Source organism: Nomascus leucogenys, chromosome 13 (assembly GCF_006542625.1).
Source record: "Nomascus leucogenys isolate Asia chromosome 13, Asia_NLE_v1, whole genome shotgun sequence".
In the NCBI taxonomy this organism is placed as follows: Eukaryota; Metazoa; Chordata; class Mammalia; order Primates; family Hylobatidae; genus Nomascus; species Nomascus leucogenys.
In genome coordinates this window covers 44479256-44501571 of record NC_044393.1, presented here as the reverse complement: position 1 = coordinate 44501571, position 22316 = coordinate 44479256, and the positions used below count along the sequence as shown (strand labels likewise).

At 39.2% G+C, this 22316-nt stretch overlaps 1 protein-coding gene across 5 annotated transcripts in view; it reads right to left on the bottom strand.

Annotated features, from left to right (window-relative positions):
* RALGAPA2 (Ral GTPase activating protein catalytic alpha subunit 2) overlaps positions 1–22316 on the bottom strand; it is a 332102-nt gene that overhangs the window by 214188 nt on the left and 95598 nt on the right. For 4 of the 5 annotated variants that reach the window (XR_004032895.1, XM_030825210.1, XM_030825212.1 and 1 more), the window contains 5 exons: positions 19897–20045; positions 15145–15256; positions 9038–9275; positions 5560–5724; positions 2557–2697 (listed from right to left, as the gene is read on the bottom strand). Coding sequence is in view for 4 of the 5 variants with exons in the window: in XM_030825210.1 (XP_030681070.1) it covers positions 2557–2697; positions 5560–5724; positions 9038–9275; positions 15145–15256; positions 19897–20045 (805 nt within the window). In the remaining variant the exon portion in view is untranslated. The remainder of the gene's footprint in view (positions 1–2556; positions 2698–5559; positions 5725–9037; positions 9276–15144; positions 15257–19896; positions 20046–22316) is intronic. The other variant, XM_030825211.1, reaches the window with a different exon arrangement.

Sequence of the window (22316 nt, the reverse complement as noted above, 5' to 3'; positions counted from 1 at the left end):
ATATTAATGGAAACAGGTGGTTGTGACTCCCCAGAATACAAACAACCCACCCAAAATTCTGCTGCTGCCGCCAAATACAGTCCCAAAAAGATCAGAAAAAGATACAATCGTAGCTAAAAGTAAGTAATTGTCTATTGCTTATATTATTAAAACAATTTTGGTGGGTTTCTAGATTACATAGATTAGAAACAAAAACAAAAAAAGTTAAATGTAAACAAAATTAGCAATCATGTTAACTTAAATGTAAACAAAATTAGCAATCATTGATGGGGTAAGGAACTTGTGGCCAGAAAGTAAAATTAAGTGTCATATTATCTAGCAGTAGGTTGGTGGGGTATGCCCACACACTTGGATTTAAATTGGAAGGCAAATTCAATACTCTAATGTGCCAACCAGTGGAGAATATACAATCTGCCCTTGGGTCAGTCTCTTGATAGGACAGTCATAAAGGACAATGGCATCATTTTAAGTAGTAAAGAACCAATGGCATCAGGCTAAGAAGCTCACTATCATAGTTGGAATGGCAGGTTGTTCTCAAAGTCACTATACTCTGAAGTTCTTTCACCCTTTGTGCTACAAAATCAAGAACAAAGATGGCAAAGGCAGGAAAACTGCAGACCGAGCCCAAGCCACTTGATTTCATTCTGACAGGATTTCTCAGCCTCGGTGCTGCTGGTATTTTGGGCCAGACAATTCTTTGTTTGGGAGCTGTCCTATGCATTGCAGACTATTCAGCAGCATCCCTGACTTCCACCCACAAGCTGCCACTAGCACTGTCCCACTTGTGACAATTAAAAATGTCTCCAGGCATTGTTGAAATTGTCCCCAATTGAGAACCACTGCTCTAAATCACATTTAACTTCAGCTGGAACTGTATACGTATATACAGGAACCAAGAGTCTTAGTAAAATAAAATGTAATATTGAATGAGAACAAAAGCTTCCAAAATTAAATTACTAATAGGAAGAGATTTCTTGTGGGAACATGTTCTGGACAAACTAGTGAAAAACTTAAGAGAAACAAAATATAGAAAAAAAATGGACTGTGACATAAGAAAACTTTTCACCATGAAAAAAATTCTTTTGGGGTTTGTATTAGCCAAACGGGGGTAAAATCATTTTAAATACTTTATTAATCATCTCTAAACAATAGCTTTTTTTGAAGACCAAATAATTGGGCAGTTAAAACTCAACAGTAATTTAATTGACTAGTGACCATTTTCCCATGTACCATTCTTACTGTTTTTCACTTTTAATAGTTACTGGAGAAAAAGTTTTCTAAGAAACATTATAGTCGTCACTCCTGGTAAAACTTCTTCCCTTAAATTCTATAAAGTAATATGGTATTTACATAGCCATCAGAGAACGTAAGCTTTCATTTTGCTTTGCTAAAACACAGTATGACATAATTTAGTACTACAGAAAGCCACAATTAGGTTATCTCCAATGTTAAAAAAAAAATACTAATCTTTGGGAGGCTGAGGCAGGTGAGTCACGAAGTCAGGAGTTTAAGACCTGCCTGGCCAACATGGTGAAACCTCATCTCTACTAAAAATACAAAAATTAGCCAGTTGTGGTGGCACACACCTGTAGTCTCAGCTACTCGGGAGGCTGAGGCAGGAGAACTGCTTGAACCTGGGAAGCAGAGGTTGCAGTAAGCCGAGATCGTGCCACTGCACTCCAGCCTGAGCGACAGAAAGAGATTCTGTCTCAAAAAAATCAAAAACAACAACAACAAAAAATACTAATCTACAATGCCAAATTTCTGAAAATAAAAAAGATCATGAAAATGATCTTTCTCTTTTAAGGAAGAAGATTCAGTTCATCCTAGAATCACTGAAAAATAAATAGACATAGGCCTAATTATCCAATATAGAGAAAGGTAAATCCTTCTGTTGAAGTAACTAGGCCAAAAATGACTTTTGGTGCTACGATGTCTTAATAAAAAATGTACTGTGTGTAAATCACACGTGGCTAAATTCAATTTTAATTGGCTGAAGTACAGGAACAACGTTTCTTTGTTTTGGAAATTACTGCTTTTTGGCACTGGTCTTTTTTCACTCAAATTTCAATAGTCAGTATGAATCTATGTAACTGTTCATTACTTCACGTATATGATTTATTAACTCCAAGTAGATCCCGCCTACATACATTTTTCTAGTTTATTCATTTTCTGGAAGGCATAGCAAGCATTCTAATACTGACATGCTCAAAACTTTTATGAAAATCCCCTTACTTTCTATGGGCACTGTATAGAAGACACACTAAGGCAGGCATCACATTTCCCCCTATTAAATAGCTATGGACTGAAAAACCCTTCTATATTCCTTAATTGTTATTGCCAAGACCAAAGTTTACAGAAATTTTTCTTGACTATCTAATTGCCATTAAGTATCTAACTACACAAGAGCAATTACTAGTATTCATTGCAATTTAACACTAGTGTAATGGTCAGGCACGTGTGTGATGTGGGGATATTAACAAAGGAAGCAACGCCCAGAGGCAAGCAGGAGAAGCCCAGGAACAGTGATGGACACATGAGACAGTATTACAGTACCTGACAGCCTGTGAGAGCAAGAAGAGTAAGAGAGACCAGGTAAGAGAGCGCTCACGGTGTGAAGGAGGAGCGGGACGCTTTTAGTGGCAGGCAAAGCCTCAGAAAGGTGGACACAGTTGCTGATAGACTGGCTTCGCTTAGCTTCCAGGAGAGATAAAGTAATAATTATGTCAGAAGAACAATAGGACCTTTCACTTTATTATTATTACTTTTCTGGGCTCTCTTTAAACATTTAAAGGAGGGCATTTTAAACTTTAAAGGAAGTCAGTATAAAGTATAGTATTTAATTGTAGTCTCTAAATACAGCCAACTTTCAGTCAGTCATTCTCATGACATAGGACAATGGGCAATCCACAAATAATTTTATTTTGAAATGCTTTATATGTTTAGCCTTTCCTTCTTTCTGCTGTGTATCAGATTCACATTCAGATTATTTGCCTGGACAGACATTATAATCAGTTTTCCTTTCCTAAAGAACAAATACAAAAAGACCATGGTGAGAGAGGGAATATCTGGCCTTCATTAAGAAGTTGGTTTGCTGAGAGCTGACTGTATTCAAAAGCAAATCATTCAGTAAATTAAATATCCGAAAAGCTCAAGAACACATAAAAGTCCAGTCGAACATTAAAAGATTTGATATTTGAGGAAAACGTAAAATCTCCATGAAACCCATCCTTTTATGTCACATTTCATGCTTATTAAATCCAAACATTTTTAGTGTCTGCTTTACAGTGTTCTTATGTTTTCTATATACTGCTAGTCAAATAAATATTGGAGGAATTGAATGAACACAGGAGGAAAACATGCTTCATATATGTAAAACCACAATCTGTAAAATCAGTTTTATTCTAAAACAAAAATATAAAGATTTACTTGCTGCTTTACTATTTTCATATGACATCGGTTAACATTAATGAAATGGAACTACAAATGATACTAACACATTTGCAAAAACTGAAACAAACTTTTTACCCTACTGCCCTTTCTCCTACCCTTTGCCTATTCGAATTCCCAGTAGGCTGGGTGCCTGTAATCCCAACACTTTGGAAGGCCAAGGCAGGCAAATCACCTGAGATCAGGAGCTCAAGACCAGCCTGACCGACATGGTGAAACCCCGTCTCTACTAAAAATACAAAAATTAGCTGGGCATGGTGGTGCACGCCTGTAATCCCAGCTACTCGGGAGGCTGAGGTGGTAGAATCGCTTGAACCTGGGAGGCAGAGGTTGCAATGAGCCAAGATCACACCACTGCACTCCAGCCTGGGCTTTTTCTTAAGACTCTGTCTCAAAAAAAAAAAAAAAAAAAATCCAATGATAGAAGAGCTGGGCGTGGCAGCTCACTCCTGTAATCCCAGCACTTTGGGAGGCAGCGATGGGCAGATCACCTAAGGTAAGGAGTACGAGAACAGTCTGGCCAACATGGTGAAACCCCGTCTCTACTGAAAAAAAAAAAAAAAAAAAAATTAGCCTGGTGTAGTGGTGCGCCCCTGTAGTCCCAGCTACTCAGGAGGCTGAGGCAGGAGAATCACTTGAACCTGGGAGGCAGAGGTTGCAATGAGCTGAGATTGCTCCACTGCGGTTCAGCCTGAGCGACAGCATGAGACTCCGACTCAAAAAACAAAATAAAAAAAGAATCCAATGATAAAAGCAAATAGTTTTTAGGAATTGGAATGAGAAAGGAAATCAGTGAATGAGCATCCTCAAAATTTGCCTGCTAACAAAGAATTGGGTCTCTCCTCAGGGGAGAGAATGACAGAAAGAAGGAAGAAGCAGAATAGGCCATGCATGTAAATAAGGTGATAATTTCCAGCAAATGCTACAGCCAAAAAGTATGAGAGAGTTACAGTTAAGGTGGAATATATTTTCATAAAAACTCCAACAGGATTCTAAACCATCTGTATTAAGCCTTTACTAAGCACTATAGAATATGTTAAGCTTTAATTTATCTTTTGTTTTATGGCCAGAGGATCTTGCGACTTTCTGAAGTCAACATGCTAAATATCAATTACAATCGTCTTAAACCTAAGTTACAGGCTCAAAGTCACCGGGGAGGAGGTGGCTTTATTTATTCTTATTAAATGCCATATACAAGCTTCTTTTTAAAGAGTTCACTTTTTGTTTTAAGAGTAAAATGTAGGCTGGGCGCAGTGCCTCACGCCTGTAATCCCAGCATTTTGGGAGGCCGAGGCGGGTGGATCACGAGGTCAGGAATTCAAGACCAGCCTGACCAACATGGTGAAACCCTGTTTCTACCAAAAATAGAAAAATTAGCCGGGCGTGGTGGCACGTGCCTGTAATCTCAGCTACTCAGGAGGCTGAGGCAGGAGAATTGCTTGAACCCGGAAGGCAGAGGTTGCAGTGAGCTGAGATCGCACCATTGCATTTCAGCCTGGGAATCAGAGCGAGACTCTGTCTCAAAAAAAAAAAAAAAAAAAAAAAAAAAGAAAAGAAAAGAAAAGAAAAAAAGAGTAAAATGTAGCAAAGTAGTCCAATTAACTGGGGGTTGATGGTCAAGTTGTTAACTGAAATAGGCTGCAAAGATAACATCCACAGGCATGAAAAGGCTCAATTTTCCAAAGGAGCAAAAAATGAAAATGTCTATCCAGTCCTGAAATTCTCCTTTTCTTTACTGAAACAGGTTGCCACACTCTAAAGATTAACATTGTTTAACACTGACAATAGTGCAACTACTGGTGTATTTATTAACAATCTATTTTCTTCAAGGTTCAAACAAAACCTCTATTTTCTCTATTTCGCAAAAATATATCTCACTCAATATCAACATCACAAGTTCTTTCTCACAATGGAGGATTTAGAAATAAGTAACTGAAAACTGTGATTTGAAAAGTAACCAGAGCAGAAAGCTAAAAAGATGTAGAGACATTTCATTTAATATAAGGTCTAATATTTAAATTTTGAGTAGAATTTTTAACACACTTTATGCCTATAAATTTATTTTAGATAACAATTAGATTTTTGAGAAGCATTTAAATAAATGTTTACCAGCTGCTTTTTGGCGAACAATATTTCTTGCCTTTTCCACTCCCGGTGCTCCAGACGTGGTGGCACTCCTAAATCGCATCGGTTCGGTCACATCTGGGTGGCTCCGCCAGCTGAGAGAAAAGGATCTCCCCACGGTGGTTCCTTTCTGAGGATCTAGAACACAGCCTGATAAAGGAAAAGAAAAATAATCTAAAGGCTGAATTCATTATTATTCATTTCACAGCTTGTGTTGCTCAGCAAATGGTGTACATACAACTATATATAATCAGCAGGTTTCCTTGTCACAAATTAAGTACTACTTCCTTACACTGCAATTTAGGAAGGTATTCACATGTCACTAATTTAAGAATTCTTGTTGCCAAAATATTTTCAAGAATCTAAAACGGTCTTATGGATATTATTATATCTTCACAGTACTCATTCCAATATACAAAAGAATGTATTAATAAATCTTTCTCAATACAAGAACAATATCAAATGAAGTTATACTACTGTTTCCAGGACACTCCAAAAACCATTAGTTATAAACCAAAAACTCAGAGATCCTGATGTTAGAATAGTACTGCATCCTGTAGACACCAACCCCTCCACAAATCCCCAGAGCAATCCATGCCTATAAACTCTAATGTGGATTCAGTCAAATGGGCAGGATAATGAAAATCTACGAATAATACAAAATCCTATTTTAGCAAAGGTCCAAAACAATAAAACATTGTAGTCTGAGATTCAACTTTTAATTTTCCTCATATTGTTCTGGTTAATTATTTCAATGAGAGGCTATGGACCAAAAGAAATAGAGGAGGAAAGAGAATCGCAGACTTAGATATTTCTGCACAGGCATGATGTGGCCACTGGCTGCCACCTGTGGTATGTTTCCACACCCAGTTTCCTCTGCCTGTGCTTTTCGTTTCTAGTAGTCTAGCCCTTAGAAGGCAAATATTTCTATAATAAATATTTAAATCCTTTTCAGAATAAAGCAACATAAATCAGAAATATTAGTCATGGTCATTAATTAAATAATGTGTTCGGTACATTTTGAAAACAGTGTTTTCGAAGTTGTTTGCCTTCCTAAGACAAGTCTGTCTCTTCAGATGAATCTGTGGGTAGGAAGAGAATCTTGCAGAATGGCAGGCGTGTGCATGTGTGTGTGTGTGTAGTGTATGCACGCATGTGCACTTGTGCATGGATTACAACAATTGAAGGTAGGTCCTTATCTCCTATTTCAGCTCTCCTCCTCTAGCCTGAAAGGTATCCTTAGCCAGTATGTTCTCTTCTGTGCTGAGAACCACTGTCTTAGGGAGCCAAGTTCCTAGTTGGAAGTATCTGGGTCCTCTCAGGCCCTGGGTTTACACAGAGGTCCTCAGAGCTGTTAGAGAGGACTAGATGGATGCCAAGGGCCCAGGCTCTTGGCTCCCTGCCCCTACTTCAATCCCAAATCTCCAGTCTATTTCTTTAGAAAGGGGTTATGTATATCTTCAACTGGGGAGAAAAATGGATCTGTTAAAAGTGTTAGAAAATCATTGCATTAGACAGTCTAAATCTACATTGGGATTAAACTGTTCCACTGGATTGCCATGTACTTCAACTACTTTATTTTGGCTTCTTACTAACTTGCTTTTATTAATTAGTGCTTTGGCAAGCCATTCTCAGATTTCAGTGAAGATATAAGAATCCATTACATTTATTATACATGTATATGGTTTACTAACCACTGTAACTGGTTTACACCTCCCTGTATCCACATCCTCTGTTGTTCTCTCCCATAATGACATTAGGCTTCATCATGTGACTTACTTGGTAGCAAAACTGAACAAGCAGAGACTTGAAATGCACTTGAAAATTTGAGCTTACCCTCTTACTGCCCCCGAAACTCTAAGCCACTTGGTGAACAAGCCTGAGCTAGCCTCTGGCTGCAGAAACACGTGGCCCAGTCACACCTCATTGCCCCAGCTGACAGCCAGCCAACCTCTACAAGTAGAGCTGCCTAGCTGACTATTTCACAGTGTGGCTGACTGCAAACACAGAAGCAAAGACCAGCAGAAGAACTGACTGGCTGAGTCCAACCCAAATTGCCAACTTATGAAATCAAGATAAATAAGTGGTTGTTATTTTAAGCCATAAGTTTTGGGGTGATTTGTCACATGGCAAACGCACACTGATATTGTCTATAATAAGGCTGGTATTATTAAAGGGTAGTCTACACAATAAGCAATGTGTACCCTTTATGAGGCTTTGAAGGAAAAATTCCTCCCAAGTCTCAGGAGGACCTAATAAAAGCCAAGCATCACCTAAGTGATTGAATTGTTTTTACCCTATGTGCTCTGTGATTCTCTATTTGATGTAACCCTGCAAAGACCAAAATCAAATCCAATGTTTGACGTTTCCATCTCCCCAGCAAGCCCACGAGGCTCTATGGCATGTATTTTGGCATTTTAATCACAAGGGCAGTTCCCTGCAACCTCACTCATTTTGACCCTATTTTGTATTTGATCTACTGTACTATATGCCTTTCTACGAGCTGCCTCAAATCTTTACAGAGTAAGGTGTAGTACAAGTGAATTAATCCAAGGACCATGCCACATCCTTAAGAATGGTAATTAAGGGGATGCCAAATTGTCATTCCTAATAGAAACTACCACTGATGTTTTCTACCTTGAAAACATAACTTTCATTTGAGGTTCTCAGTCCCAAAACAACTTTTACCCAGAAATACAACAAAGCCAAAATAGCTCCCATCTGAAGCATTCAGAATTTCTCCACGTTTCCTAGAGAGGCTGCAGAATGCACCTTAATAGTGTGACATCTTGAGTTGTATTTATCCAGCTTTGATTTCTAAACACTTCTTAACTATGTGGCCTTGGATGAGTCAATCACTGTAAGGCAACCCTTGTCCAACCCGTGACCCATGGGCCACATGCAGCCAAGAATGGCTTTGAGTGCAGACCAACACAAATTCGTAAACTTTCTTAAAACATTATGAGATTTTTTTTTGCGATTTTTTTTTTGTTTTAGCTCATCAGCTATCGTTAGTTTTATTGTATTTTATGTGTGGCCCATGACAATTCTTCCAATGTGGCCTGAGGAAGCCAAAGGATTGGACATCCCTGCAAAGTCTCTGTACTTCAGTTTCTTTGTCTGTGATATGGGGATAATACAAGTATCTACAGTTCACTAGGTTACTATGAAGGTAAAAAGAGATAATATGTACAATGTAATAGCCATTATTATTACTGTTAGTTATCACTACTATTACTACTACCTTCCTTGCATCTTTCTTCTTGCATAGCTTCCTCAGAAATTCACCATCTCATTAAGGGAACAAAATGATATGAGACATAAATTAATGCCACTATTAAGAAGACACTGTGTAGTTGGTTCAGTTCATTATAAAATTTCATGCATTAATTGCTTAGTCATACAAATACACACTCGTCCCCAGTCCCAGACATCTGGTGTTAACCTGGAAGAGTGGAAATACCTTTGCCTCGTTGCTTCTTTTCCTTTTGTTCACTTAATTTATCCAGAGGTAGGTTTGTCATCTCAACTCCATAAACGGTTCTTGCAAGCACTGCTGTCAAGGAGTCCATAATGTTGGCCCACTCATTTATAAGTTCCTCCCATTCCGTGAGGGAGGATAGCACACCAAGAAAGTCATCCCAGAGCTCTCGAGAAATGTACACACAGAGGTTTGCTCGGATCCAAGCCACCATGAGCGTCTAAAACCAACCAACCAACAAGAGAATTCATACATCTTCATTTGGAAGAAGCATACTTTTTAACAAAATGTTTTAAATTACTATTAATCACACAAATTTTAAAATAAAAAGTACTTTTGGAAGCTGTTTTTCTTTTAATTCTCAAAATTCATTTGACCAACTATAATCAAAATTTAAGCTATTGGGAAGTTAGTTTTCATTATGAACAAAGTTACTGATTCAATATTGTTCTAGTGTCTGCAGCTGGCCCTGGCTATAATCAGGGAAAAGACAAAGCCCTCCGCACAGTGACGACTCTGCTTCCTGAGACTGCTCTTTTCCTACCATCCACAGTGGCTACTTCAAACCTCCTACAGGAAAACCTCCAGCCCACCAAATCCTCCTTGACTTTGAGCAGATGGATTCACTGTAGACTTCACAAGAAACAGAACCCATTCAATGAGACTCTCCTCAACCTCTGCCCATGGACTCACATTCTTGCCCACATCCACCCAGCTCCTCCTCCACCTGTGGGTTGAACTCCAAGAGGAGCCCCACTCTGCTACCCTGGTGCCCCCTTACACTCTGGACCCCTTCCTTGGAGTCTTCATGCCTCTCTTAACCACCCCTCTCCTTTAATCTCCAGCCAACCCCAATTCCCCAGCTCTTTCTCTTCAGCATTTAAATATGCTCCAAGTTCTTCCTCATCTGAAAAGAAAAAATTCCCTTGAACCCAGATTCCCCTGTCTGGCTACAGCCCTTTTCCTTCCACTTTCACAGCCAAACTTCTTGAAAGAATGTTCCACACCCACTCCATCTCCACTTCCTCATCCCCCAAGCAAAAGACTGCTCTGGCTCTCCCCTTTCTGAGGCCACTTCCACCTTCCGCCAGGGTTTTGGCTCCATTCCCATGGCTCCAGTTATCCCCTGTGTGCTGCTGACTTCGGAATCTTCGTGTCCAGCTTAGACCTCTCTACTGGTTTCCTGATCTATCTACCTAGGTACTAGACAGTGCTACTTACACAACCCTCAGGCACCTATCATACAGCATAATAGTAAAAGGTATTCAATTTCTTCCACTGACATTCTCTCAGTTCCTTCACCTGCTCGCTCCTGCATCTGGCCTTTGCACATACTCTTCCTTCCCTCTCTTTTCTCCTTTTTGTTTCTGTATAACTCCCCCTCATTTCTCAGGTCAAAATTTGTGCATCATGTCCTCCAAGAAGGTATCCCTGACTATCTCCCCACCACCACCTCCCAGCCTCCAGGAAGTGTCCTCCAGGTCCCTGCATTTCACCCCCCAATCAATGCACCTATCACACCTTTCCTTCATAGTCTATTCACTTAACAGTGTCTGCCCCCGGTCTTATAGTCCACAGCACTACAACTGGTCACCTGGACAGCCCTATGAGACAATTCTGCCTATGTGCTGGATATTTCCTTCCCATAAAATTGCCCCATTCCTTACCTCTGCCAAAATATTCACCATCCTTTAAAATTCAAATCCAAATATATCTTCCCTGAAAGAAGTGCCTCTACATAGCCAAGTCCTTCTCAAATGAGCCACAAATGCTTTCCTAAGCCTTGTGAAAAGGAATCCTTATACCCAAAGTCTGTGTAAGTCCTATAGTCTGGTGTCAAAGAGAAATGCACTTGTTAAGATGCCAGCTTGCATTTGCATTGGCCCAACCCAGATGCAAATAGGCTCCCACTCTTGTCAGGAATTCTTCTTTGCGTAGGTGAGTTCACTTCTTAATTGTTTTCCCCAAATTATATATAGATTTTTTAATGGAATTTATTCTTTAACATAGACACAGGAAAACTTTGATAAACAGAAATCAGTCTATAAAATCAGACAGGCCTATTCTGACCACCTGGAAAATCTTATTTAAAGTGGTCCTTCTGTAATACACCGGTTTTCTGTTTCAATTTGTGTTTACCACTTTTTAAGAAAATAAAAATGTTAAAGTAGGACTAAAGTAGTTAATTATATAAAAAACAAGATATTAACCACTTATATTTAAAGTCTGATTCTAACATGTATGAATTTGGTAAAACTAAAAATATGAAAGAAAATAAAATAATTTTATTATCTTTATTAAATATTTTTATTATGACTAAAATGCCATCTTCTATTAATTTTTATACCCCTGCTTTCAAGATGAATTTGAGGCTATTGCCATAAAGTACCTATAGACAATAAAATTAATAAATATTAGATCAATAAGTATAATCTGAGCCAAGTAAGAGAAGAAAGTAGAGACTGATAATGTTATTAGGACTCAGACTCACATTTGGATATAGTGCCAACTTCATGGATAAAAGCAGATGTCTTGGTGTAATGAGATGCTTTATACTGGGGATCTTATAATGGCTTCACTTTATTGACTAATTATGAAACAAGCACAGAATGTCTTCTTGCAGCTTATAAAATCAACTTAGCAAGTATTACAAACATGTATGCAGACCTGTTGAATTATCATCATAATTCACAACTGACAACACTTGCACAGAGCAAAATGGTAAAATACAGTTGGGTGATGAGTGGTGGCACCTGTGGACATGAAGGCAGGGTGTCCTTTTAATCAATTACCATTTTCTAAAAGGAAGAGGGTAACAAACAGCCTGAACTACCCTGGTTTGTGACCTAGGAAAGTCACTTGGCCTTTCTGTAGTCACATTTCTCATTACAAATAAGAGGTGCATAAGAGCTTCTCCAAGGTTCCTTCAGTACTGAAATTGGATGTTTTATCAGATACATTTTGGCACACAAGATGTATTTTAAAAACACCTTAACTAATAAATCACTCCTGTTCTTATGAACATTTGCTAACCAACCACTTCCTACTTCACTCTACCAACACATTAAGAGGACTGCATAACTTTAAAGTAATGGCTCATATTACAAAGAGCAGGACCATAGTTTCCTGATATACCATCAGAGCTTCAAGCATAAGGTCATATTTTAGCACTGATAATAAATTAAAGCATCACTTAAGGCAATAAGGCAATCATCATTATTTGGTAAATATTTAAAACTAAGTCAAATTCAATCATCACTTAAAGAAAATTTGGTGGCCCAGGTTATCTACTGACAGAAAAAAAAAAACAAACACTAGAAGAACTAGAAAAAGATAAAAAGGGTAATAAAAACTTAAAAATGTCCTGTCCCTTTTAACAGTCTCCCTGTTCTCAATTTTTCAAAAAAAAATCAAGTGTCTAGCCATTTTAGACAGTCCACATGATCAAATGAATACTACTTAGCACGTTTTAACGGCAGTGTGGGACCAAGATGATGCCCAATAGACAGCCTGCCTGGTAAGTCCAGACCCTTAGTATTCTTGCCTCTTGCATCTCACATAAGAACATGAGAGGTCAACAGATGATCACAAATCCCAATGGGCCCACTCTGATTCTCATGACAACCCTGCAGGGTAGGAAGAAGTCCTTTCCTGATTGTGACAGATTAGGGAAGACACTCAGAAAGCTAAAGTCATGTGCTCAAGGCCACATAGCCAGGGAGTAGCAGAGCTGAGATCAGAAACACAATCTACCTAACGCCAAAAAGCTCATCCTCTCTTCACTATTTTTTATGGTAGTTTTTTTTTTTTTTTTTTTTTTGAGACAGGATCTTGCTCTTTTGACCAGGCTGCAGTACAGTGGTGCAATCATAGCTTGCTTACAGCCTCAACCTCCCGGGTTCAACCAATCTTCCCACCTCAGCTCCCAAGTAACTGAAACTTCAGGTGCATGCCACTATGGCCAGCTAATTTTTAAAAAATTTTTTGTAGAGACAGGGGTCTCACTCTATTGCCCAGGCTGGTTTTGAATTCATAGGCTCAAGCAATCCTCCTGCCTCAGCCTCCCAAAGTGCTAGGATTACAAGTGTAAGCCACCATGCCCAATCTTATGGTTAGTTCTTAATTTAAGCATCCTTCTCGATCTACCTAACCACTGCCAAAATAATAACAACATCAAAATCATTAATAATCATGAACTCAAAACTAAGTTTCAGGGAAGTCAGGTCAACTGAAGAGGGAAGTAATATCTGACAAGGTTTTCTCCATTCATGGGGAGAGTTTTTTTCTCCCCAAAGACCAAAACCAACCAACCAAAAACAAAACAAAACAAAAAAACCCAAACCCCAGAATAGATACTTGTTTAATTCTGTGACAAGTTCTCTAATTCCAACACACAAAACAGATGCAGAGCCAGGCAATTGGTGGGAATAAGGCCCAAGCACCTGCCAGCATGAGACTGGCTTCAGCTCATGTCCACTTGGCAGCCCAGGTCCAGGATGGGGAGCTTGAAAGGGTGCCAACAGTGAGACGCTTCGCTGAGAAAGCAAAGTGTGCAGTGTCCATATGTCCAGGCAGGCAGCAAAGCAGTGGTCATTACCACCTCCAGGCATCAGCAGAGCAAAGCTGGACACATGCAAAAGAATGTTTAGGGCCACTTCACACATCCAATATACTAGGCAAGGCAATCAGAGTAAAAGCAATTCTAATATTCAGGAGGCCAATTATTTCAATAGCCTCTCATACATTTTTTATCAAGCCAAGAGCATTGACTCATATTAAGTTATTCAAAATTCAGTTATCTTGTGCTACAACGGCAATATTTAGCTTTAAAGAAATAATTTCTCTTTTTGTCACTTTTACCTACATGTCCTACCTATATTCTAGATATGCTTTTAACATATATCCTCCAAAACCACCTTCAGGTCAACTGAGGAGGGAAGTTAATTTCTCCTCCCCACAACTATCACCTATGTAATTATCCAAAGTCAAGTCTATCCACTGTACTAATACCTTTATTTATGTAGAACAGCATTTTTCCAGACCCCTTTCACACTGTTCACTTTCAATAATGCTTCATAAACTCTAAGGTCCTCATAAATATTAGCAACATCACAGTAGGCTGCCATGTTCAGGACCCTCTGGCACATCCTGTTCCCCAGGCAGCTCACCAGGTATCAGCCTGCTCTTGGTCTTCGCCTGCTCACCACATAAGATGCAAGAAGCACAGGCATCTCTTTGGCTCTCTGCTCGCACCAAAGACCCGCCCAGCTCTCCACCATATCTGGGACTTCACTTATCTTCTGTCTCCCCAAGACCATATTGTCCTCCCTCACTGGACCTTCCACTGGTGAGCAAACATAATCTAGTACTACCCCCCTTAAACCTCGCCCAGCATGTATGCCACCGACTTCAGCTAGCTCCCCTTTTCCTCTTCCTTTCCACATCAAGAACTCTGCAAAGCCTTAACTACGCTTGCAACTTCCACTGCCCAGGTCTCATTTTCTCCTCCATCTACTCCAGGTGGGCCTCATCCCATAGAACATTCTCAACCAACTACACCTGTCAAAGCCCATGGTCAACTGGCTGCTCTCCTCCTACCCAATACTCATCCCCAGGCACCCAGGACATACACTCCCCTGGTTTTCCTCCTCGCTCACTGGCCACTCTTTCTCAGCATCTCTCCCATCACCTGTGGACATTGTCCTCTCCGGGTAAGCCCATCCTGTGGCTTTAAATACAATTGCCCAACACACTGATGGCTCTCAAATTTTTATCCCATTCCCATACTTTCATTCATCCTTTACCTCTCCAAATCTACCTAGCCTTCCACCAAGGCCATCAGAGCTTCCTAATCCCTATCACCCTTGAGCAAATCAAAAGAGGAAGTAGGTGGCAGAGAGGGAGAAAAGCCTAAAAGCCCAGCACTAATTGTAAAGAATAGATCATAACCTTCAGGACAAAGCTAAGAAGAAAAATTTCTAGCAATTTATATTTAATATTATTCTTAAAATTCTCAACAATTAAAACTAGTTTGCTATAAAATCTGATTCACTTCTTGTATTTGCAGTGTTTAAATAAAAAAGACTTACCCTAAATAGTAACCCTGCCAAGCTCTGGGCAAACAAGTCCTTTATTTGTTTATCCTTTGGCTTCTGCATGACAGCTTCTGTTATCCTGAGTAGTATTTGCAACATCTGTTCCCTGGTCCACCCAAAATAAAAGCTCATATTAATAATCATGTCTCCAAATAACTTTAATTTATAGGTACCAGAAATTCTCTTAAGAATTCAGCAACATTGATAATTATGTATTACTCGAAACTGTTAAAGTCCAGATGCCAATTATATAATGAATACCATATTTTACCAAAATAAGCTCCTTTATGTTACAACAGTTTTAAAAACATGCCTCCCATGTCCACACAAACAGGCAGGATAAAACATATCATTCCAGCTTGATTTTCTCCCCTTGCAAAAAGAGAGGCAAGATCGTCTTCTCCAACTGTGCCAGCAGCTTAAAGGTACTCAGTGAAAACCTACTGGAATGTATGCAGCACTCTTTAATTTTGCTATCCACTGTTTTACTTAACCTGTAAGGTCTCCCTCTCATTGCAACAGGAAGTGAAGCTGACTTTCTGGCCTTTATTTTGGCGACACACACAGTCAGTATCTTGGTAAGGTGGAATGCCACGGTACTCTCACAGGCAGGAGGGTTTGCATTACAGGACACTTACAGGCACAGTGCTCATGCCTGGAAGATCCTGACTCTGCGCTACAGGGCACAACTGAGACAAATGCCATCACTGCAGCTCAGTTCCAACTGCCAGCATTTTTCATAGTCTCTCACAGAAGGTTTATGTAAAAGGACTTTGAAGACTATAAGACAGTATAGACAACATAACACTGCTAATTACAATAGTAAGTTCTTCAGAACAGCCAAAAGACATTTTTCTTTCTTACACCTAAGTTATATTGCTCATATCAGAGTATCTGCTCACTTTTTCTTTCCCTAGATTCTATGGGAACACAGAACACATCATCTTTCACATGTAAGAGAAGTGCATTTGTTCCTCGAGGGAAATCACTCTGGTTCCTTTCAGGTTTCACATGCTAACCATTCATCTAATCTTTACTACTTTCTCCTTGGCTTTATTGCTCTTTAGTAATAAAACTGAGAATAGGACAAAGTAATCGGATGAGATCTCTAAATCATAGTTCCCGTATACTTTTCTCATATCTCTGCATATCAGAACAGCATTTTCTCCTAACAATATATGATGCTGAACCTCATAAAATTCCTCACAGTAAAATCACCTGTGGGGATTTCCTGCCCTCTTTGTAGCTGGCCCCATTTGATTTTGGTCCCCAGGGTCATCTGTTGGTATACATTCTCACTGCGCTCCATGCTACTTGTCCATGTATTCCTATTCCCTGCCTATGGATTCTGGAAGCACAGAAGAGGAAGGGCTATCTTCTGGGCACACACGCATGAAGCAAGATGGTGACTTTGAAGAGAACTGGGAGAAGCAATGGCACAGTGCTGGGGACAGCTTGTCGCTCACCACATTCAGGGCATCCAGGCCCCTGTCGCCAGGGCAGAGGAGGGCAGCACCTAGTATCACCACAGCCCATTCATGTTACATGATGCATAAGACAATGAAAAACAATCCCTTACACACAACTAGTTACAGATCTATCATGAGAATGTGATGAGAACAACAGACATCATAAGTTTCAAGTAAAGCCTTTATCATGGCAACTGCTATCAAAAGCCACAAATGTGATCAAAGCCATGACTGACAAAAACATAGTTAATTTGATTTCTGAACCTATGAAAGCTTGGAAAGGCATGCAGAGTCTTCTGGAAGAAAACAAGGGTGGAAAAACTATGGTTTGGGAAAATCTTTCCTTACAGTAGAAAGATTCACAACCTGCCAAAGCTGCCAGTTTTGACAACTGCTTGTTCCTTTCTATTTTGTGAAGCACTGACTTCTCCAAGGAGAACTGCTCAAAGAATGTAATAAACTTCTGTTGGAGCACATGGAATCAGGCATGTGTGCTATCCTTGGGTCCAACACAGGAGTGAGGGTTTTCCTACATTCTTATTTACCTGATCTCTATCTCCTCATACAGGTGGTATTTCAACTCATTTACATACCAGTTATTCCCTATTTCAGGATCATTTCTTACAGTTCCCTGGCTACAGCCCTGGTCTCAGCCACCATCATCTATGGCACTGCACTGCATGTTCTCTAGCAGCCAGAGGGGCCTCTCAGAGGCATAAATTATATTATGTCACAATCTTGCAGACACACAGGGAGGTAGCTGGTGTCCTTCCTTTGGTCTGCAGGGCCCTGAGCAACCTGGCCCTGGCCTGCCCCCTGCCTCCTCCCCTCTCACTCTCCCTCTCACTCCATCCACTCCACCACATTGGCCATCATCTTGTCCTTCCTTAAACAAGCCACTTTTCTTTCACCTTTTCTCCCATCAGGACTTTTGCACCTGCTGCTCTTTCTACCAAGAATGCCCTTCCCTTAGACTTCCCCAAGGCTCCTCCTTCCCTTCACTCAGGGCTCTGCTCAGAAAGGCCTTCTCTGACAGCTGATGGAAAAAACTCCCCATCCGTCCATGCCAAGCAACACACACCCAATTCAGGACTCTTTCCCCTTTGCAACCTTCACTGTTCTCAGTACTTTGGACTCTCTGAAATTGTTTTCTAGGTTTTTAATGTCTCTCAGTCCTATGAGGATGTAACCTCATGAGGGCAGGGACCTTGTCTACATAGTTCGCCACTATATTCTCACAGTAGAAGCTCGATAGTTATTTATTAGCTGGAAGAAAAGGAGGTAAGCAGAGAGGGGAGAAGAAGGAGTGAGGAAGGAAAGGAGGGATGGGAGGCAAAGGATTATCTGATACTTAAATACACAAGAAAATCTGTTACAGAAACTGCTCACACTCTTTTCTATGCTCTATTGACCATTTTTCCATTAACCATTTTCATCGATTTCTACAATTTTTATTTTCTATACTTTCACCTATGAATCTATGAATTAGTAAAAAAAAACAGAACAGAATTGCTTAATTTTATTTCCTAGAATTTTCATCAAAATAAAAAGATTATCAAAAATATCAAAAAACTACTGATATAGTAGTATACAAAACTCAGGGAGTTTTCAAAGGAAAAAAAACATTAAAAATGATGTTGATAAAACTATGGTATTCAGGAACAGATATTTCAGCTGAAAGCATATACCAGCATTTCTCATTACTGTCAATATTACTGAAGTGGAATTTAACTTTGTTTACATCATATTGCGCATCACTGAAATATTTTCAGTTTTAACAATGGTTTAACTTGGCAAATAGTGCTAAGTTTAGAAGTCTGGGAAAGATGACGTTGGAATCTACATCATAGTATCATTTTGATGCCTGTGGTTTCTGTACTTGTGAACTTTCTGCACGCCAAGATTCTTGAGTCCACCCTTCCCTCATCTTTGAAGAACAAGAATTGGACTTGGTGGCCTGCAGTTCCTTTCTGATCAGACCTGCCTCGTGTCCATGGTTTCCTACCAACTGCACTTTCCAAAGCCCCTTTCCTGCTGACTCAAGGGCCTCCAGAATACAGGCATGGGCAGAGGATCCCTCTGGTTTCAGGTAGGAAAGGTGCCACTGGTCTGCAGGGCCTCCAAGGACTGATAACCAAGGCAGAAGATCACCTAGGGGGATGCTGACCACAGCTGGGTGGGCAGCTTGATTGCACAAGGGTGGCAGTGGAATGAGAGGGAACACACAAAGGACAGGCTTGAGGAACATTTTAAAGGCAGAAGCGAGAGGCTGATGACACATGAGGAGAAGAGGAAGAAATGGAAAGTGACTCTGAGGCTTTCTGGTCTGTTGCTGAGCATCACTGAAAATACCTCATCAGATGGAGTAACGTGAGGACTTTTTTTTTTTTCTTCGAGACAAGAGTCTCACTCTGTCGCCCAGGCTGGAGGGCAGTGGCACAATCTCACTGCAACCTCCGCCTTCCGGGTTCAAGCAATTCTCCTGTCTCAGCCTCCTGAGTAGTTGGGATCACAGGCAAGTGCCACCACACCTGGCTAATTTTTTGTACTTTTAGCAGAGATGGGGTTTCACCATGTTAGGCAGGCTGGTCTCGAACTCCTGACCTCAGATGATCCACCCACCTCGGCCTCCCAAAGTGCTGGGATTACAGGCGTGAGCTACCACACCTGGCTCATAACTCAAATAAGAGAAGAGCAGGAAAAAAAGAGAAGAGCAGGAAGAAAAAAATCTATTGCATTGTTTACCTGTAGGGACATTATAAATAAAAACATCAAACAAAAACAAAGATGAAAAGGAAAAAATGTAGTTTTAATGACAGGAACAGATTGCTGACTGCACTATGTATTTAGTCTCCGATAATTTATCATTTAAAATAATTGTTTTTCCAAAATGAATTTAAAACATCAAGTTAGAAGCAATAAAAATCAGTTGACAGCATTTCAGGGCAATTAACAAACTCTCCTGAGCTTATGATGAGTATTATAAAACACCAGTTGCTGCTTTTCCACAAAACTATGTTTGATGAACGTTTAAAAGGAAAAATCCACTATTAAGTAAAATACTTATTGTTCAAGAACATTTTTTAAAAATATAATGAAAATAATTGATCTATCAAAGTACTGGGTAACTACCTTCATAATTCACAGAAACTGTTCCAAAGACATTTTGTTGTTAAGTTTGTAAAAACATTAAATAAATGCAAGCCTTAACATCTTAATTATGTTGAAAAACAGAAACATCTGTTTTACAATACTAATTAATTTGATATAAACTTACCATGTCTTTTTATTCATTGTAAGCTCCATTATCATGCGCCTAAAAATAATCAAAACAGCTTTACAAGCATCAACTTGTTCTTTCAAGAGCACAGGAACTTCAGCACATGGTTCCAACAAAAAGACGTTTGCAGAGTTCGTCAAAAATACCTTAAAATCAACAACTTTACATTAGAAAATATAACTGAACATAAACATTTGAATAAATTTTGCTTAAAGATATTAATTTCACTCTACCAATGAAATCATTTTTCAGTTATTTCCAAAAGATTCTATTTCAATAAGGCAAGTGGTACCAACACATATTGAAAATTTTTTTTTAGTTCACCTTTTAGAATCACTTAAATACTGAGACACCTGAAAATCCTTTCCCTAGGGGAAAAGAAAAAAAATCACTATTACATATTAATATTGCAACTACAGAAATTTTATGAGTCAGAAAAGCTTTTGAAGACTTTTCAACAACCCCTCAACAAAAAAAAGGAAAACAAGGGAAAAAAGTAGGATCGTTGCATATGAGTGAGAAACTTTAGGGGGGAAATGGGAGGAGTAGAGGATAGATGGCCAGACAGTGGTCAGACAGAACTATGTGATTCTTATTGAGTCTCCCAGCACATGAACTCCTTGCTGACAGAAGCATGGACAGCACCACTCAACAGAGGTTAGAACCTCAAGGAGCTGTGATGTGTCCAGAAACAGACGAAGCCATCGACATCACACACCTTCAAGGAGGCTATTTTTTTTAATATGAAAGATACATTATGCAGTAGCGTACAAAATCTAAGTGAATTCTTAAGATTAAAAGCTGAGATTTCAAAAACAATTCAGATAATCAGCCAACTACTCTACCCTCTGCCTCAGACCTTTAGCATACAAGTTCACTGTTCTCTACCATCAGGGGTATCGCAGCAGAAAAATGTGAGAAGCACTGATCCAGGATATCATATACTATTACTGCTTCGGGTCACTACAGCAAAATAATGGTGTGTTACCATTTACACAGTTGACACCAGTGTCCCATCATCTGCAGATATTCCGAGTTGTCAATTTGGTATGAGGACAGACCTGCTCTATCTACCTAGAGGTATACTGTCTCTTAGGTCTCCTTTGTGTTCAACAACACAAACTCAAAGCATGATGGAGCTTCTCTAGCTCATTTATAAATAAAATTCTTTAAAGTGTTGTATCAAAATAAATGTACAATCTGACCAAATTTAAATTAACATCAAAAGTCAAGTGGATGAACTAAAATATTCACAGCCTTTAAAGTTATCTTAGGTAAGATTAAAAGGTATTATGTCCCAATTTTCTAAGAAAAATCACTAAATAAGCACTATAATATAGTTGATGATGATGATAACTTCAGTCATGAATTTACTAGCCTTGGAGTAAGAAAAACAAAAACAAAGACCTTTTTGATTACAGCAGTTTTAGTGGTTCTGTTTTTGAAAGAAGTATGCCACAGATGATATATTGCAACACAGATCCTTTTAATTCAATGTATTTGGCTTCTTTAATATGAATTTAAAACTTTTTGCACATTTCCATTAAGGAGTCTTTATATACTTTTACTTTTTACAAAACATCAAAGGTACTGCATGAGTATTTCTTATTAATGTGCTGGTATCAGTTAAGATAAAAATAAACTAAATTAGTATGTCCAGAGTGCATTTGTCAAAAGCAACTATAGAAAACTACTATCTCTTGAATATCTGAGACACAGTCGGAGAAAAGAAAGAAAATTACTGTGTTATCAAACCTCCATTTGGCCCCTTTCTCTTAATAAACAAAGTAAAGGACTAAGGTATTAGATACAAGAACAAAACCAACTATTTAAATACAAAGTAAATCCTTTTTTTTAACTGTAGCACTATATATAATAAAATAGAAATTGCTTTTTCTCAGTTCAGGCAAGGACAGTAAGTCCTCATTTAACGTCATCAATAGGTTGTTGGAAATGACTTTAAGCAAGATATAAAAAAAATTTTTTTCTCATGAACATTATGACGAAATGATGTTGAATCAAGCCATGTCACTCAAAGACCTGCTGTACTCATTTCATTTAAAGTCGCCATTTCCAAGAACCCACTGATGACATTAGTGAGGACTTACTGTAGATGTAACTCATCCTTTCAGAAAATAAAAAGCACTCTTTTGAACCCAGGTGATCACTGGCACCTGCAACCACCCCAGGCTGTTGCTGGAGATCCCCTTAGCTAAAAGACGGAGCTACTGAGGGACAAAGGGCAAGGACTCCTGCAAGTGTTTCTCTGATGGGGACGCAGGTCATATTTATGAGCTGCACCAAAAGTCTTTAAAGATGCACAAGTGAAATCGTCTCAACTTTTTTAAGTTAACTTCAAAATTATGTGCAGGTTTTCAATGAAAAGTGAGAAAATTCATGAGTATGGTATATTAAAC